The sequence below is a fragment of the Balaenoptera musculus genome, chromosome 3 (genome assembly GCF_009873245.2).
Source record: "Balaenoptera musculus isolate JJ_BM4_2016_0621 chromosome 3, mBalMus1.pri.v3, whole genome shotgun sequence".
Taxonomy (NCBI): domain Eukaryota; kingdom Metazoa; phylum Chordata; class Mammalia; order Artiodactyla; family Balaenopteridae; genus Balaenoptera; species Balaenoptera musculus.
Window position 1 is genome coordinate 116339514 of NC_045787.1, and position 18972 is coordinate 116358485.

The 18972-nt window shown below is 40.3% G+C and overlaps 1 protein-coding gene across 12 annotated transcripts in view; it reads left to right on the forward strand.

The window, feature by feature from the left end:
- Window positions 1-4653: 4653 nt before the first annotated feature.
- LOC118891978 (ankyrin repeat and KH domain-containing protein 1) overlaps window positions 4654-18972 on the forward strand; it is a 120834-nt gene continuing 106515 nt past the window's right edge. For 10 of the 12 annotated variants that reach the window (XM_036845942.1, XM_036845943.1, XM_036845945.1 and 7 more), the window contains exon 1: window positions 4654-5102. In XM_036845942.1, the coding sequence (XP_036701837.1) occupies window positions 4818-5102 (285 nt within the window). In that variant the 5' untranslated portion in view covers window positions 4654-4817. The remainder of the gene's footprint in view (window positions 5103-18972) is intronic. The other 2 variants (XM_036845952.1, XM_036845953.1) reach the window with 1 other exon arrangement.

Here is an 18972-nt window from a genome sequence, read left to right on the forward strand (position 1 = left end):
TTTTGTGGTATGGAAGGTCTCTTAAGTTATGTACCTTTAAAGTGTACCTCAAAAGGTCAACTGGACACACAAACTTTCTTGGTCAAGGAGCACAGCATCACGCACAGAAGTATACTAGGCACTTGAAGTAGATTTGGTATTTCTGATTCTCAACTCAGAGACCCTCCCACCAAATCCTACTTCCTCTCAACCCTATTGCATATTCTCCTTGACATGCTGTCCTCTGTTAAACAATTCAAGGACTAAGGAATCCTGACAGAACCCCAAGGAAGAAAATGAATATGGGTATTAATTGTTCTCCTCTCTCCATTGTTGAGAACCTGAGTGATTCTACCACAAGAGGTATTTATATACTTGTTAGTTTTAGAAGTTTTATATATATATATATATACACTTTTCCCATTTTCAGGTAGGCTCAGTAAATTTTCTGAATAATTTGGTATAATTTTCTTAGGCTATGTGGTGGGGTAGTCCAGCTGCAGGCATAGCTCCTTGTTTTTTAAAACATGCCCACTTCCTACATCTTGCAGGTATATTCAAATATAGCTCAAATAAGTGGTAGCCTTCAGCCTGGTTGCAATTTTATGGTTTTTCAATTGAACTAAGTTGTGCCCAGAACTTCCTGGAGGATAGAGAGTAGGTTAGAAAGTTAGACATCTGTAGCACTGTTTGTTTTACAAAAAAAAAACTGAAACAATCTAAATGTTCAACATTATAGTACTGGATAAATAAATTATAGTATGCCTGGTTAACAGAATACTATGAAGGAGTAAACAAGAATTACAGAGCTCTTTATATACTGACATGGAATATCTCTAGAATATATTAGGTGAAAAAAGCAAGATACAGAAGTGTGTATAGTATGCTGCCATTTGCGTTAAAAAGGGAAAAAGTAGACAGGTACGAAATTGCTTATATATGTATAAACATTCCTAGAAGGAGACTTAGAAACCTGATAACGTGGTTTGCTTATAAGAGGGGATCTGGGTGTTTAATGGACAAAGTAAAAGGACTACTTTCATCGTATTTTTAAAATTCTTTTTGAAATGTGAACCATGTGAATATATTAAGTATTCAGATTTTTTAATGTGAAATTACATGGTCTAAGAAACTAACAATATAGTTGGAGAAACCAGGAGATAAGTTTTAAGTTAAATGTTTCCAACTGTTACAAAAGAGAGAGATATCAAATTTGGTGGCAGTCAGGGATAATTTACCTAGAGTCCTAATTAGCAGGTTTATAAAGATATAATGGTTGAAGTATTATATCAGTTTACCTGATTGATTAAATTCCTCTACCTTTGAGGGTACCATGGAATCAACGTGATATAGTGGGAAGAGCATGGGTTTTGGGATCAGGCAGAAATAAATTCAAATCCTAGCCTTTTAATATACTGGCCTTATATGTTTGGGCAAGTTATATAACCTTTTTGGAGTTTCAATTTCCTTATCTGTAAAATGGGTGAAATCTTGATAGGGCTATTATAAAGGTTAAATGACATAACATCCAAGTGCAACAAATTTGTTGGTTTACTTATCCTTCTTTCCTTATATAGATGGGCTGAACTGAGATGGACTGACACGCAGAAATTAAATGTCTTGAGAAAATGCAGGTTGCGTGTAAAAGAACTACATGTAGCTAAATTCCCTGTATCTACAATTTAGTTGTCAATCTCATATTTCTTATGAGGAATAAAGCCTTTTATTACCCCAAAGTTTAAAAAATCCTTGGACTATACAGTTTCCCTTTTTCCTTCCCTGTCTGAAAGATGATCAGAAGGAAGAGTGTGCTTTGAAACACGTTAAATTAGACCCTAATAAATATTCCCACTGGTTTTCTGTGGGAAAACATTTTATTCTAATGTTAATTTCCAACAAATATACTTTTAAGAGGGATTTTGTGCTCCACTACTTATTCAGCCTTTGAAAAATCAGTGTATTACTTTTCTTTCAGTAGTAAATACCATCTTAATATATAATATATCAAAACCAAGGTTACCCACTAAATCACATTAGTACTTATTGATATTTTACACTGAATACATTGAGTATGACCTTATATATTCATCAAATGTATTACTTGATATGATGATTTCTCAATTAGTTTTCACATTTGTAAAACCACATGAATGTGGCATATATGGAAATATTAAATTATATTTAACATACAATCTATACAGCAGTCACCAAAATCTAGGAGATTGAGAGTTCCTAACTCCAATACTGACTGTCAAACTACTGAAAACAAGTGTCTTAGGTAAAGGTCCTGGTGAAACAAAGATCACTGCTTGATCATTATACTCCCAGTTATACTCAGGGTTGGTTGCTAGGGACTGAGTAGAGAGTGTATTTTTCTCTCTCAAATATACTGGGGGAAATGTATATATCCAGATTTCTTTTCTCTCTGTCCTTGAGATTCACGTAATGAATTTAGAGTTTTTTCAGGTAGCTGCATCAGAAATTATTTTTGTGATAGTGGTAGAAATGACAAGCAGTTCCTTTGTAATGTTGCACCAGTCAATACCTGTTTTTGCCTAAGGATGTAGCCATACCAATTCTGGATAATCCAGCTCTGAAGTGGGTTGGGCAGTGCTGGGTTTCTTTTGTTGGCGCTATTAGTTTGAGTTGTGACCTAGTCACACATGCCTACTGAAGATATGAGCTAATTAAGTTCCACAAATTCTAACTAAAGCCAGTGTACATGGCATTGACATCAAAGTAGTTTTCTAGAAAAGGTACTTTCCCTGCATTTTCTACAATGTATTATCTAGAAAGAACATTTACCTGAAATGTTCTGCTCATAGAAAACTGTCTCTTTTTGACACGTGAAATGCCAAAATGAGCATTTACCAAGCCAAAGAAATGTTCACAATCTTCGAATTGCTCTTTAAATAAATGCCTGGCAGAATCAATTTTTAAAGTCATTTTAAAAATCATTTTTTGTAGAATTTTCAGATTCCAGTTCAAGGGAGGTGAAATATTAAAAATTACACACTCAAGCTATACAAGGCCCTTTGTTAAAGTTGCAAGAGAGTAGACAATGCCAAAGCTTTTGCTTTTAGCCAATGTCTCTTGGCTAAACTCGTATGGACATTCTCAGGGTCAAAGAACATTTGCCATACAAACTTCCCCAAATGCCTTTCTTGCGATCTTTGATCGTAGGATTAGTTAGAGCATTAGTTCTTTTAAAGCCCTCTTTATTGACAAAAGCGATAGAGAGATAGAGCTAACAGAGGTACAGAGAGCTCCTTTGAGGGGGGAAGACCCCCTTAGCTAGCCTTGTTTTGCATCACAGAGACAACAATTAGTGTGGCTGGCAGGAGCCAGGGGCAGGTGGAGGACTCCTGAAGGAAGACTAACTAAAAAAAGTTAGTCTTTGCTGTAAGTTTGGCACTTTGCTAAGCGCCTGACGTTATTACCATTTATTCATAACAACAACTCAGTGAGGGAGGTATTAATATTACCCCCATTTTACAGACGGGCGAACTGAAAATCACAGAGACTAAACAACTAACGCCCGGAGGTCACACAGTAAATAAGCGGCAGCACCAGAACTCGAAATTGCTCCACAGCACGCACTCTTAACCACTGCGTTCAGCCCAGCGGTGTGATTCCGCGCGCTGTCCACGGCCTTCCCACCCTCCTTCGTGGGACAGTTCCCGGTACTGAGGCATGGCGCTGTCCAGCCCTCAGGCCCGCCGCCTTCCACAGGCAAGAGAACGCGCCCCCGAGGGGCGACCCCGCCCGCAGGTTGTAGAACTGCCGCGCCCAGCCACGTCCTGGCACACGGGCTGGCCGAATCGCCTCCGGGCGGTCATCCTCAGCAGCTCTCTGGTTCCCTCAGCTCGGGGGGCTACGCTCATCTCGGAAAGGCGGGAGGCACTCAGCCGGAACGGCCCCGCTCAATCGTCTCTCCCAGCCCCCTACTCCCGCCCAAAGAGCCAGAAGCAGAGTTTACACAGCCTCCCCTGTCCCAGAGGCGGTGACGTCTCTAGTTACTGACGCGCCGCTCCTCCAACCAGGGACGGGCAGGACGGTGGAGCCTAGCTGAGACTGACAGCTTCTTCCCTCCAATCCGCGTGCAGCAACTCTCCGCGCCTGGCAGAGAGCGACAGGTGGGGACTGCGTTACCTCCGCGCCTCTTGCACCATTGACGTAGGAGTCTCACTAAGCGCTGGGTGAATTCACTCCAAATCTCACCAATTCTTGCAGGTCGTCACCTCAGCCGTCATTTTAATCAAGAGTGGAAATTCCCCAACCCTTTCCCGTCACCTCAGATGGGGGCGGGATGAATGGTACACTTACCGGCCAATTGTACCACGCGACGTCCTGTGACCAAGTGACCGACACTTTCTGTCGCCAATGAAGTTTCCCATTGTCAGGGGTCACTATGACTGACCACAAGGCCAACTAATCCACTTTAAGGTCGTGACGCGATAGTCAGAGAGACTGGCCAATAGACATAGAAAAAGACCGGAAGTCGGCACTTGGGGAATAGGAGGCGGGTGTTCGCAACCGCCTAGGCCTGCGCGGGTCAAAGCAGCTTGGGGGCCGCGAGCCAGGGAGCGGCGCGTGACGAAGAGTCTGAGCGACGGCTCGCCTTGGCCAATGATCTGCAGCCACTGGGGAGCTGCAGCCAGTGGCGAGTGTGGGGGCGGGAGGCAGCAGGTTAGGCAGTGAGAAGTTAGTGGCGCTGCTGGGACGGGGGGGAAGGAGACGCTTCTTCCTCCTGCTGGTTCTCTCGTTCCCGGGATTGGCGGCGGCGGTGGCCGCGGCCGCGAGTGACTCGGCAGCGTCTCCGGCTCCGCGTGAGAACCATGCTGACCGACGGCGGAGGCGGCGGCGCCTCCTTTGAGGAGGACCTTGACTCAGTGGCTCCGCGATCCGCCCCAGCCGGGGCCTCGGAGCCGCCTCCGCCGGGAGGGGTCGGACTGGGAATCCGCACCGTGAGACTCTTTGGGGAGGCCGGGCCGGCTCCGGGAGTCGGTGGCGGCGGCAGCGGTGCGAGCGGAGGGGACGCGGCGCTGGATTTCAAGTTGGCGGCTGCCGTCCTGAGGACCGGGGGTGGTGCCTCTGGTAGCGACGAGGACGAGGTGTCCGAGGTACGGCTCGGGGACCCCCGCCTCCCACACAGCTTGAGGCACGAATTCTCTCTGGGCCGGCGCAGGGCCGGGGCCACCCTCCCGCTGCCCAGGCGGAGTCGTTCTCTGACAGCTATCGGCTCCATGGCGGCAGTGGCAGCGGTGCGGGCCTAGTGCGCCCTCGGCTTACTCTTCAGCCCGCGGCTTGAGCCGGACTGCTTCCCGTCACCATCCATAGACCCACAATAGGGAATCCTTTGGTCTCTGAGCTTCGCGCGGGAACCGGGACTCCTCGGGCACCTCCCGCCCACCCCGCTTTGGAGATGGGGGGGGCGGGGTCTTGCCAGAGTCCCTGCCCTTGGTACTGAGAGAGCGAGACAGAGGGTCAGGGTGAGAGAGGGAGAGTGAGACAGAGACAGAGAGACAGAGCTGGCTTGCCTAAAGAGCATTGCCACTGTACTGTGTCTCTCCTCAGAGTTGCAGGGTTGGACATTGTTTGCCTTATGCCTTACTTGTGTGTTTAAGGAGGGGTCTTAATTCCCCTGTATAGTTTGAGACAGGTGAGCTCTCTGCTTTTGCGCTGAAAAATCACGTGGGTCTTGCGCCTGGAACTTTGTGTGAAGTTAGACAGGAAAAGAAAGTTCCAGTGCATCTTTGAGCTTCGCAACAGCTGGATAGCTGAACTCTGGAGATTTTTATGCTTGGAGAAGATGAGGCCCTGTATGGACACCTTTTGCAGTGAGGGAAATTTGTTATCAGGCCCTTAGTTTCTTTTAGCTCTTAGGTGTATACTGGGCCTTTTTAGGTCTAGGCAACCTAGAATGGTAGGCATCAACTTTTGGGCTCTAGGGCAAAAGGAGATATTTTATATCTGCACTTTTTTCCCTTGATTTTGGCTTGGTTATAGTACTGTCTTGTGATGACTATTGTTCTAAGTGCTCAGAGTATTCTATTTTGGTTCTAAGGTGCCTGGTTCATCCCCTATGATGTTTTAACCTCCAGTGTTGGTCTTAAAGTACAGGGATTTCTATATATGTACAACTATCCTGGCTTTTGTATTTGAGAGGAATGAGGAGACACTGCATTTGTGGGTTGTAGAATACATTTAGTGCACAGTCTTACCATTCTTGGTCTGAACAGGAATTCCTTTAGATTTAAAACCTTAGTGTATTCTAACCCCAATATTTTGCTTTGGAAAAAACTGTGTGGGTTGTAAAGGAGATAGTTCCTTGAATATCTGTATCTTTGAATTTCACTATAAGAGAAATAACTTCTAAGCCAAGGTGGGACAGGATTTTATTTGAGTAGGCAGTTACGGAGAGACTCTCTGGAGCACTTCCACTCCTGGGCTTGTGGAAGGCTTTCATTTAGACTTTGAATGAAAATTGATGAGAGATGAACCTAGAACACATTTACCTTTTACCTAGGAAATAAAGTGGGAATATCTTTAGGCTCTAAAGATTAGAGTCCATTTTTCTTTGAAACTTCTAAGAGAGACTGAAAAGGTTTGCTTTGGTCTGAATGTGATAGAAGGATGATGTCCTTGATTTTCTGGACCATTTTTGCATAATTGTCATTGATGAGATGAAACATCACACACTTGTTTTTACTTCAGTAGTATTCTTAAATTTCTTCAGAGGTAGAGTGCTAGTGAGCTTCCGAAGTTATGAATCTCTAACTCTATGGGCTCATGTGTTATATCTGGGTAAATGAGCTTTTGAAATAACCATTTATGTGAGGCTTGTTCACGCATCCATATCACATGGAGAAGAAATTCCTGGAATATCTAGTGTCTGTTGTATAGTATGTGTGGTAGGATATAGTCTATACCTTTGTGAGTGAAATGACCTTTTTTTCCCAAGCAAATTTCTTGGATTGTCTTTTCTCTCTGACAAGATGAGTGTCTTCTCCCATATTATTAACTTTGAATTTCCAGTGTGAAAAGACCATAAATAATATTCTTCAAAAAACACTCACCTAACTGGCATTTGATGAATAATAATAGAATCTTTATTTTCATCATACCTAGATGTTTTAGAACCAAATATTTAGAATGTAGACATTCAGAGAGATGGGTTGGTTTGTAGTTTGAGAGTGAAGTTTGTCTTGTTCCCCGAATGGGGCAGGACTAGGTGAGAAATGAGTAAGAAATGTGGAGGCCTAGTGCATTTGTTCTAGAGTTAGTTGAAATTCTATACATTTGGTATACAGAAATGTAGATACTTTAAGGACCTCTTTTCTATTCATTATCAGAGCCTACAGCTGAGAAAAAACAAGGTGCTTTCCCTTGCTGGCTAAGTCAAAACACCTTTTAGTTTGAAGAAGGGGCTTGGATCTTTTTGTAAATTTTTTATATTAGAATTGTGCTAGCTTAGGGAATGTCCCAATTTGGGGTCTTTGGTTCTTGTTGTTTTAAACATTGGGGTGAATACCTGTTTTGTATTTCTTCAGGCATGCTGAGCATGTTCCTTAGCTGTCCAAGTCCTTGAATAGAAGAGTCAGAACTTGCATTGGATTCTTTTGAAATGTACCCATTTTTCAGAATAGAAGTCAGGTTGAAAATTCTTTAAAAATCTATTTTTAAATGTTAACTTTAGATTTGTAATTTTTTTTTTAAGTAAGGTAAAAGGAAAATAAAATTCCTAAAGAAAGGATTTTGGTGAGGTTTATGATCTTTAATTTTTTGTCTTAATGTATGCATATACTGTATGTATATGTGTGTGACATCTTCTTTTTAAAATTATAAAAGTAATATAGTCCTATGGTAAAAAAGTTCAACAGTGTAGATAGTAGATATAAGATGAAAAGTAAAAGTTCTCCTCACCCGTACTGACCCTTCAAATCCCACTCTTCAGAGATAACCAGTATTGAAATTTTTATTTTAGAAAAATTTCCAGGCCTATATAGGCCTATATGTATATGTATACATGTTCATATACACACTTAAAAGATAGATATCCAAGTAGAAAACATTGCTGAGGATTTTTTCTTATCTTGACACAGGTGCTATATTTACAATTAGGTAAAAGCACATGGAAATTGTGTACAACATTTTATAGCAAATTATAACAAAAGCTTTGTAGGGATTTTTTTTTTTTTCCTGAAGATTATGTTAAAGAGTCAAAAGCACAGGCCATACAGAGGGTCCATTCTGATTTTCTCTAATAGGAGATGGATCATTTCCTTTAGGGTTACTTATGACCTACTATCTAGATAGAGCAAAGTTTCTCAACAGCAACATATCGACATTTGGGGCCAGATAATACTTTGTTGTGAGGGGCTCTCCTGTGCTTTAGCAGCATCCCTGGCGTTTACTCACTAGATGCCAGTAAAACCCACCCAGCTGTGACAGCTAAAAATGTCCTTAGACAAAGCCAAATGTCTTGGGGGGCAAAATCACCCCTGGTTGAGAACCACTGGTCTAGAGGCCCACTCTTATCTGGGATGGCAATTTTGTCATGAATACTCTGTATTCAAAGTTCAGGTAAACAAGGTGAGTCACTGCTTTTAATAGCATCTCAGGGCTTATGCTTATAACCTGAACAAGAGAGAAATTGAAAGAGGGTACGGACAGATGTTTTGTTTTTTTTAAAATTTATTTTACTTTATTTTATTTATTTATTTTTGGCTGTGTTGGGTCTTCGTTGCTGCGGGGGCTTTCTCTAGTTGTGTTGAGCAGGTTCTACTCCTCGTTGCGGTGTGCGGGCTTCTCATTGCGGTGGCTTCTCTTGTTGCGGAGCATGGGCTCTAGGCGCGCAGGCTTCAGTAGTTGCGGCAGGCGGGCTTAGTTGCTCCGTGACATGTGGGATCTTCCCGGATCAGAGCTCGAACCCATGTCCCCTGCATTGGCAGGCGTATTCTTAATCGCTGTGCTACCAGGGAAGCCCCGAACAGGTTTAATGTTATAAATTTTCCATGGTAAATATATAATTTTAGGAAACTTAAAATGCTATATTGTTTTTGAAAAATTCATTTATTGTCCATGAAAATGAATTTCTAAAAATCCTTTATGGGGACTTTGTTCAAGGTAGAAAGGCTTTACTCCATAAATTATCATCAGTAGTGATAAAATAGGAAATATACCTTTGCATTCTAGTGAGCAAATTTTGGAGACGTGAAAATGTCGATTGAAGGAAAAATTACATGTTATTACTGTAACAATTTTTTTTTAGATTTATTTATTTATTTTATTTTTGGCTGCGTTGGGTCTTCACTGAAGTGAGCGGGCTCTCTCTAGTTGTGGCGAGCAGGAGCCACTCCTTGCTGCGGTGCACAGGCCCTTCATTGCGGTGGGCTCTCCCGTTGCAGAGCTTGGGCTCGAGGCACGCAGGCTTCAGTAGTTGTGGCACATGGGCTCAGTAGTTGTGGTTCATGGGCTCTAGAATGCAGGCTCAGTAGTTGTGGCGCCCGGGCTTAGTTGCTCCGCGGCATCTGGAATCTTCCCGGACCAGGGCTCGAACCTGTGTCCCCTGCAGTGGCAGGCGGACTCTCAACCACTGCGCCACCAGGGAAGCCTGTGTAACAATTTTTTATATTGCATGAGCATCAGCCTTGCACAAGTTTCATTCTATAAAGCCTTAAGACTTTACATAAAATGATTCGTTGGTGAGTTTGGTTATATGAATGGTGGGTCGAAACAGAGTTGATTAGGTATGGGTAGAGGAAAACCTTTTTGTGAAACTCGAAGTATGTAGAGGTTTTCTTTTGGTTATTATTTAGTACATTTTCCTAGGTGATTTACATTTGTACAGTTCATAAGACTAATATAAAGGCAGATACAGTAAAAAGTCTTGACCTTACTCCTGCTCCCAAGGATCCTGCCCTTTACAGTTTTAAATTTTTATTTATTTATTTATTTTCGGCTGCGTTGAGTCTTTGTTGCCGCGCACGGGCTTTCTCTAGTTGCAGAGAGCGGGGTTACTCTTCGTTGCAGTGCGTTGGCTTCTCATTGCAGTGGCTTCTCGTTGCAGAGCACAGGTTCTAGGCACATGAGCTTCAGTAGTTGTGGCTCGCAGGCTTGGTAGCTGTGGCTCACGGGCTTGGTAGCTGTGGCTCACAGGCTCTAGAGTGCAGGCTCAGTAGTTGTGGCGCGTGGGCTTAGTTGCTCCGCGGCATGTGGGATCTTCCCGGACCAGGGCTCAAACCCCTGTCGCCTGCATTGGCAGGGATTCTTAACCACTGCACCACCAGGAAGTCCCCTGCCCTTTACACTTTTAATGTCTTAATGTCCTTTCAGAATTTCTTTACGGAAATACAAATATGTAGTTTTATTTTCCCCATTGTTATACAAAAGATAACATACTATTCATGTGAGATTTTTAAATGGTGAATTTGAGAAGAATTTAGACTTTTTATCTAATCAAAAGTGATAAAACATGTTAAGAATGTAGCATTGGAGATGAGTTTAAGCACATTCTTTTCTGAGCCTATCTGGTAGTACAGTGATGACCTCTGAAAATCAATTCTGGCCTTCTGATTCAATGAGAGTTAAGATAAATAAAATAGCAGTTTTTAAAAAGTATTAGTCTTGAGTTGGCAAGGAAAAAGAAGAGAAATGAGGTGTCTACTTTTTTTTTTTTTGCCCAAATTTACCTTCCTACAGAACCAAAGTTTTAAGAAATAAAATAAATTCTTTTCTTTCTTTTTCTTTTTTTTTTTCAATCCACTATGAATGAACTGTTCCAATATATCTATCTTCTTGGACCTTATTATTTACAATTTTCCTCTCCTGTTGCTTGTCTACAAAGTCATAGAATCCTGGTGATAATCCTATTTCATCTCATTTTTAGGTAACTGCTACCATTTATTGAATGCTTATTGTATTCCAGTACCATACTATATATTTTGGTTATTTTGTTTAATCACTCAACACCCCTTTGAAGTAGGTATTATCTACATTTCTATAGATGCATAAGTGTAGGTTCAGAGAAATGATGAATCCAAAAAACAAAAAAACAAAAAAAATGGTTAAAATGTTATACAGCTAGTAAGTGGTAAAGCTAGGATTTGAATCCAGAACTCATGCTGCTATTTTGCGTCTTCTGATTAAGAACTAGGCAAAGTTTTTGGTTGCCAATGCTGTGTCTCCAATAAATGCTTGCTTAATCCCTGTTGAAGTTTTCATAGATCTATAGTGAAATGAGAAAAGTAAGGATAATGCAGTGAATTTCTCATAAAGCTGTCTTTTCCCACTTTTTTCTTTTTTTTATAACAATGATTTTTAAAAATTTATTTATTTTATTTATTTATTTTTGCCGGCGTTTGGTCTTCGTTGCTGTGTGCGGTCTTTCTTTAGTTGAGGCCAGCGGGGGCTGCTCTTCGTTGCATTACACGTGCCTCTCATTGCGGTGGCTTGTCTTTGTTAGGGAGCACGGGCTCTAGGTGTGCGGGCTTCAGTAGTTGTGGCACATGGGCTTAGTAGTTGTGGCACATGGGCTTAGTAGTTGTGGCTTGCGGGCTCTAGAGCGCAGGCTCAGTAGTTGTGGCGCAGGGGCTTTGTTGCTCCACGGCATGTGGGATCTTCCTGGACCAGGGCTCGAACCCGTGTGCCCTGCGTTGACAGGTGGATTCTTAACCACTGTGCCACCAGGGAAGTCCTCTCACTTGTTTCTATTTTGAGATAATGCCCTTCCAACTATTATGAAGTTAATTTTTAAAATATCCGTGTTTGACAAAATATCAAATTGGAAAGTTCATGTTAGGACTCTGGGTAAAGCCTCAACAGTCTGGGAACCATTGATCTGAATGACTTGCTCAGGATCACACAGCTAATTTATAGTAGAAAGTAGGTTATGTGACTCCCATTATAGTTATCTTAACTGCTATATTGTCCTGCTGACTGTTTCTCTTCTGATTCATGAATTTAATTAGTTGCTTAGGAAATGCCTTCTCAAACTAGCATTTAATCCGTAGTTGACCCTGTTGGAAAACTTTTATATTATGAAATTGGTGACTGCCATGTAGATCAATCAATATATTAAGAAGGCAGTCAGGGACTTCCCTGGTGGTGCAGTGGTTAAGAATCCGCCTGCCAGTGCAGGGGACACGGGTCCGAGCCCTGGTCTGGGAAGATCCCACATGCTGCAGAGCAACTAAGCCCGTGCTCCACAACTGCTGAGCCTGCACTCCAGAGTCCGCGAGCCACAACTACTGAGCCTGAGTGCAACAACTACTGAAGCCCACACGCCTAGAGCCCGTGCTCTGCAACAAGAGAAGCCACCCAATGAGAAGCCCACGAACCGCAAGGAAGAGTAGCCCCCGCTCGCGGCAACTAGAGAAAAGCCTGCATGCAGCAACAAAGACCCAAGGCAGCCAAAAATAAAAATAAATAAATAAATTTTAAAAAAATAATTAAAAAAAAAAAAGAAGAAGGCAGTCAAAGGTGTGCCATTGAGTATTGGAGGAACACTACTTTAAGGTAATTTTGTAATTGCACTTAAACTCGGAAAGTTTAGGTCTTATTATTATTCATTTTAAGAGAATTAAGAAATATTAGAAGTACCAGTATAGGAAGGCATATACCCAACTTTGCACCTTTGCCACTATGGGAAACATTGATTTTAATTTGTGAAAATTAAAATCTGTGTGCTATTCTATTGGTAGTTACTTACAGTGTATGGTTCCTATGAATAAAGATCATTTGCCTTATGATGATTGACTGGTTTACCTTTTTTCTGGTCAACTTTACCTAAATCAGGAGGAAAGTAAAGTTGTATATAAAGCTTTTTTTTATTTGATAAGCTGAGATTTAGCAACAGTTTGTCAAAGAACACGTTCTGCTCTTCCTGCCCTATACATCCTTCTGTTCTCACAAAGTTTTTCCCTTAATGGATGATGTTTTCATTAGTAGAAAGAGTTTGTTTGTTTGTTTGTTTTTTTAAAGTAGATGTCCCACTGTATCCTAGTGGTTTGATTCACTGCGTTAGTTTGCAATTTTGAAAAGAAAAAGGCAAGTACACTCCCAGGGATTAGCCCCAAGAACCAAAGAGTTGAACAGGAGAACAGTTTATTAAATTGTCAAGTTTTGATGCTTTGTAATGAGGACAGTTAGGTTGAGAACAATTTTTTTAAATTGTGGTAAAACAAGGATAACAAAATTTTACCATTTTAACCATTTTTTAAAATGTGTTAAAATATACATAACATAAAATTTATCTGTTTTTTTTGGCCATGCCATGTGGCATGTGGGATCTTAGTTCCCCGACAAGGGATTGAACCCTCGCCCCCTGCAGTGGAAGCGCAAAGTCTTAACCACTGGACCGCTGGGGAAGTCCAGAATTTACCATTTTAACCATTTTAAAGTGGTTTTAAGTACATTCACATTGTTGTGCAACCATCACCACCAGCCATCTCCAGAACTTTTTCATCTTCCAAAACTGAAACTTTGTACCCATTAAACAGTAATGCCCTGTCCTCCCTTCTTCAGCCCGTTAGCAACCACAGTTCTGCTTTCTTTCTCTATGATTTTGACTACTCTAGGTATCTCAAGTGAAATCATACAGTTTTTCTACCTTTTGTGACTGGCTTATTTTACTTAGCATAATGCCTTCAAGGTTCATCCATGTTTGCAGCATGTGTGATACTTAGCTGAATACTATTCTATTGTATGTGTATACCATATTTTGTTTATTCATTCATCTGTTGATGGACCCTTGGATTGCTTCTCTGCCTTTTGGCTGGTGTGAATATGCTGCTGTGAACATAGGTGTATAAATACCTGTTCAAGTCCCTGCTTTTGCTGCTTTTCTGGTATATACCCAGAAGTGGGATTGCTGGATCATCTGTTAATTCTATTTTTAATTTTTTGAGGAACCACCATACTGTTTTCCGTAGCAGCCGTACCATTTTACATTCCCACTGGCAAAGCACAAGGATTCTGATTTCTCCATATTCTAGCCAATACTTGTTTTCTGTTTTTGAGAATAGCCATCCTAATGGGTGTGGTTATGATGTTGAACATCTTTTTCATGTGCTTATTGGCCATTTGTGTATCGTCTTTGGAGAGATGTCTATTCAAATCCTTTGCCTCTTTTTTTTTTTTTTTTTTTTTTTTTGGCCACACTGCCCAGCTTGTGGGATCTTAGTTCCCTGATCAGGGATTGAACCTGGGCCCCTGCAGTGAAAGCGCCAAGTCCTAACCACTGGACCACCAGGGAATTCCCCCTTTGCCCATTTTTAATTGGGTTGTTTTTTCATTGTTTAATTGTAGGAGTTCTTTGGATATTAATCCCTATCATATGTATAATACGTATAATTTGCACGTATTTTCTCACATTCCATTGGTTGCCTTTTTTACTCTGTTGTCCTTTCGTGCTTAAAAGGTTTTAGTTGAGATGAAGTTCAGTTTATCTGGTTTTTTCTTTTATTGTCTGTGCTTTTGGTTTCATATCCATAAAGTTGTTGCCAAATCCTATGTCATGAAGATTTTTTCCCAATGTTTTCTTCTAAGAATTTTATCCTTTTAGCTCTTACATTTAGGTCTTTGAGCCATTTTGAGTTAACTTTTGTTTTTGGTGTAAGGTTAGCATCTAACTTCATTCTTTAGCTTGTGGATATCCAGTTTTTCCAGCACCACTTGTTGAAAAGACTGTAATTTCTCCATTGAATGGTCTTGGTATCTTGGTTGAAATTAATTGATCATATATGGGAGGGTTTTTTCTGGGCTCTCTGTTCTATTCCATTGGTCTGTATGTCTGACTTTATGCTAGTATCTCACTGTTTTTATTACTGTAGCTTTAGTAGTAAGTTTTGAAGTCAAGCAGTATTAATCCTCCAACTGTGTTCTTCTTTTTCAAGATTGTTTGACTAGCCAGGGTTCCTTGAGATTCCACGTGAATTTTAGGATGGGTCTTTGTATTTCTGTAAAAAATGCTGTGGGATTTTGATAGGGATTGCATTGAATCTATAGATTGCTTTACGAGAACAAGTTTGAATACAAATCTTACATAATTGTTTCACCACAGTAGATATTAGCAAATCAGAAAGCTTGAGACTGACAAAACATTTGAAAGCTTCTATGACAGGAAGAGACTGAGCACTCACTGATGTCCTCCCTGAAGCCATTGAACCCAGTTCACATGGAATACTGTGCTCTAAGTAGATGTTTCTTTTTTCTTTTTTTTTTTAAAGTCTTTATTAGGTTTGTTACCATATTGCTTCTGTTTTATGTTTTGGTTTTTTGGCCACGAGACACGTGGGATCTTAGCTCCCTGACCAGGTATCGAACCCGCATCCCCTTCATTGGAAGGCGAAGTCTTAACCACTGAACACCAGGGAAGTCCCTAAGTAGATGTTTCTGTAATATAATCGTTATTTTTTCCCTGTTTGTCCTCATATTGACTAATTTGTGATTGATCATGATGCTTCACATGTTGATTAAATGCTAGGAAGAATAACTTTTTATCCTTTTTATCACTAGAGATGGGATGAGTTCCATTTTGGAAAAATTGTCTCAATCTGGTATTAAGTCTAGATAAATGAACCTGTAGTATTTTCTTTAATGATGTAGAATTTAAAAGTTTTCACATAGGCATTTTATGAAATCTGAGTCAGAAAGTAAAGGTTTGGCCATGTCAGTTGATACTTTGAGTGGTACACTTTGAAAGTACTTCCAGCACTTATCAGCTTCTAATTGATTTTCTCCTGGTGTTTACCTATTCTGCTAAATCTCTACATTTCTATTTTGGCCTTTTAAAAATTGTGCAGTTGATAAATTCAGTAATATATGTGACACAGACTGTCATTATCAAAGAGCAAATCTCCAAAGGGGCAGTAGTCCAATTATATTGGATACATTCTCTCTTTTTTTTGCTACATTTTATTTTGATATAATTTCAAACTTACTGGAAAATTGCAAGAATAGTACAAAGAACTCCTCCCATATATCCTTTATCTAGACAGACCAATTTTGTTCATTTTGTCCCATTCCTCTCTCTCTCGACAGACAAGTAATTTATTTTCTGAATCATTTGAAAGTAGACTGCATACATCCTGTCTCTTTTACCCTTAAATTCTATAGTGTATCTTCCCTAACAACAAAGGCATTCTCTTACATAACCACAGTGCATTTATCAAAATAGGAAATTTAATAAATTTCCAAAGTATTTTTCAAATTCAAATTCCCAAAGTTAAAAAAATTGAAATAGAATTCACATAATATAGAATTCACTCTTTAAATTGTACAATTCAGTGGTTTTTTAACACATTCAAAAAGTTGTGCAACCTTCACCGTTATCTATTTAAAAAAATTTTCATCACCCCCAAACAAAACCTGGTACCCATTAGCAGGCATTTCCCATTCTGCTGTCCCTGCAGCCTTTGGTAATCACTATTTTCTGTCTCACTGGATTTGCCTAGTCTGGGCATTTCATATAAATGGAATCATACAATATGTGATCTTTTGTGCCTCACTTCTTTCACTTAGTATATTGTTTTCAAGATTTCTACATGTTGTATCATGTATCAGTACTAAATTGGATAATATGTTTTGTGGATATACCACATTTTGTTCATTGGTTGATGATATTTGGATTATTTCCACATTTTGACTATTGTAAATAATGATACTATGAACATTTGTGTACAAGTTTTTTATGACGATATCTTTTCAGTTCCCTTGAGTGTATACCTTGGAGTGAAACCTTGATCATATTATAACTCTGTTTTATTTTCTGAGAAACCACCAGGCTGTTTTCTGTAGCAACTGCATGATTTTACATTCCCAGCAGTGTATGAAGGTTCCAATTTTTCCACATCCTTGCTAACATTTTTTTTTTTAAATAGCCATGCTAGTGGGTATGGAGTTTTTGGTTGTTTTTTGTTTTTGTTTTTTTTTAAAATAAATTTATTTATTTATTTATTTTTGGCTGCCTTGGGTCTTTGTTGCTGTGTGCGGGATTTCTCTAGTTGCGGCGAGCAGGGGCTACTCTTCGTTGCAGTGCGCAGGCTTCTCATTGTGGTGGCTTCTCTTGTTGCAGAGCATGGGCTCTAGGCGTGCGGGCTTCAGTAGTTGTGGCTTGTGGGCTCTAGAGCGCAGGCTCAGTAGTTGTGGCTCGCGGGCTTAGCTGCTCCACAGCATGTGCTCTGTTCCCAGACCAGGGCAGGGAAGCCCCTGGAGTTTTACCTCATTGTGACTCTGATTTGCATTTCCCCAATGACTAATGAAGTTGAGCATCTTTTCATGTGCTTGTTGTCCATCTGTATGTCTTTGGAGAAATGTTTATTCAGATCTTTCTCCCATTTCTTGGTTGGGTTGTCTTTTTATTGTTGAATCATGTTTGTTGTTTGTTTTTAGGAAAAAACACGTATTCTGGATACCAGTCCCTTATCAGATACATGATTTGGAAATATTTTCTCCCTTTCTGTGGGCCATCTTTTCACTTTCTTGATTGTGCCATTAAATTTTATTTTTTTAAGTCTTTTAATAAATTATTTATTTATTTTTGGCTGTGTTGGGTCTTCATTGCTGCACACGGGCTTTCTCTAGTTGCAGTGAGTAAGGGCTACTCTTCGTTGTGGTGTGTGGGCTTCTCATTGCAGTGGCTTCTCGTTGCAGAGCATGGGCTCTAGGCGCGCGGGCTTCAGTAGTTGTGGCACACGGGCTCAGTAGTTGTGGCTTGCGGGCTCTAGAGCGGAGGCTCAGTAGTTGTGGCGCACGGGCTTAGTTGCTCTGTGGCATGTGGGATCTTCCTGGACCAGGGCTCGAATCCATGTACCCTGCATTGGCAGGCAGATTCTTAACCACTGCACCACCAGGGAAGTCCTGTGCCATTAAATTTTAAATTTTGGTTGCGCCCAATTTTTATATTTAACTATTTTTTCTTTTGTTGCTTGTGCATTTGGTGTCATGTCTAAGAGACCATTGCGTAATCCAAGGTTATGAAGATTTACACCTGTTTTCTTCTTTTTTTCTAAGAGTTTTATACTTTTAGCTCTTATATTTAGGTCTTTGATCCATTTTCAGATTTTATATAAGATGGGAGGTAGAGATCTAACCTCATTCTTTTGAATGTGGATATCCAATTGTCCCAGCACCATTTGTTGAAAAGATATTTCTTTCTCCATTAAATTGTCTTGACACCCTTTTAAAAAATCAGTTGACTTTAAATGTGATGGTTTATTTCTGGAGTGTTTATTTCTATTTTATTCCACTGTTTTATATGTCTTCTCATGCCAGTTCCATACTGTCTTGATTACTGTAGTTTTTTGTAGTAAGTTTTGAAATTGGGAAGTGTAAGTCTTCCAATTTTGTTTTTTTTTAAGATTCTTTTGGCTTTTCTGGGTTACTGGATATGTTCGTGCTCTTCATCTGGTCTTCGGAAGAGGTATAATAGAGGGTATTTTATATGGTACAGAATTTGTGGTCACACACGAAAACCACCCCATCTCCATTAATAATATTCCATTTCTTGAAATTTCTGCCCCTCTTGTATACACTGAAGGTGGATGGTTGGGAACTCTTATGATTTAAACCTGTGTTTGCTAGGCTACCAGAAGAGGAAGTTGTTGTAGTGTTTGTTTGTTTGTTTATGCATCCCCTCCCTGACAAAGCCTGGATACATGTTTGAGAGGAGACAAAACTGAAGAGGGAGGAGGTGATTCGTTTGGGTAGTTGTAGTCTAAGTACATCTGATGTGGACTATATATAGCTTGCAAGAAGAATATGGACAGAATTTCTTTTTCCAGGATAATAAACAAATGGATAAGTGGAATAAAATATAAAACATAGCAACTACAGTTTTTGCATCTAGTATCTTCTAACAGTTGCTTAGGAGGTGAGAATTCAGTATTTGAGTAACACACAATTAGCTTGACACCCAAGCCAGTGTTATCACCTGTGTGATTAAATTGCAAAAACAAATCTTGGATGTTACTGCTCAAATGGTCCCAATTA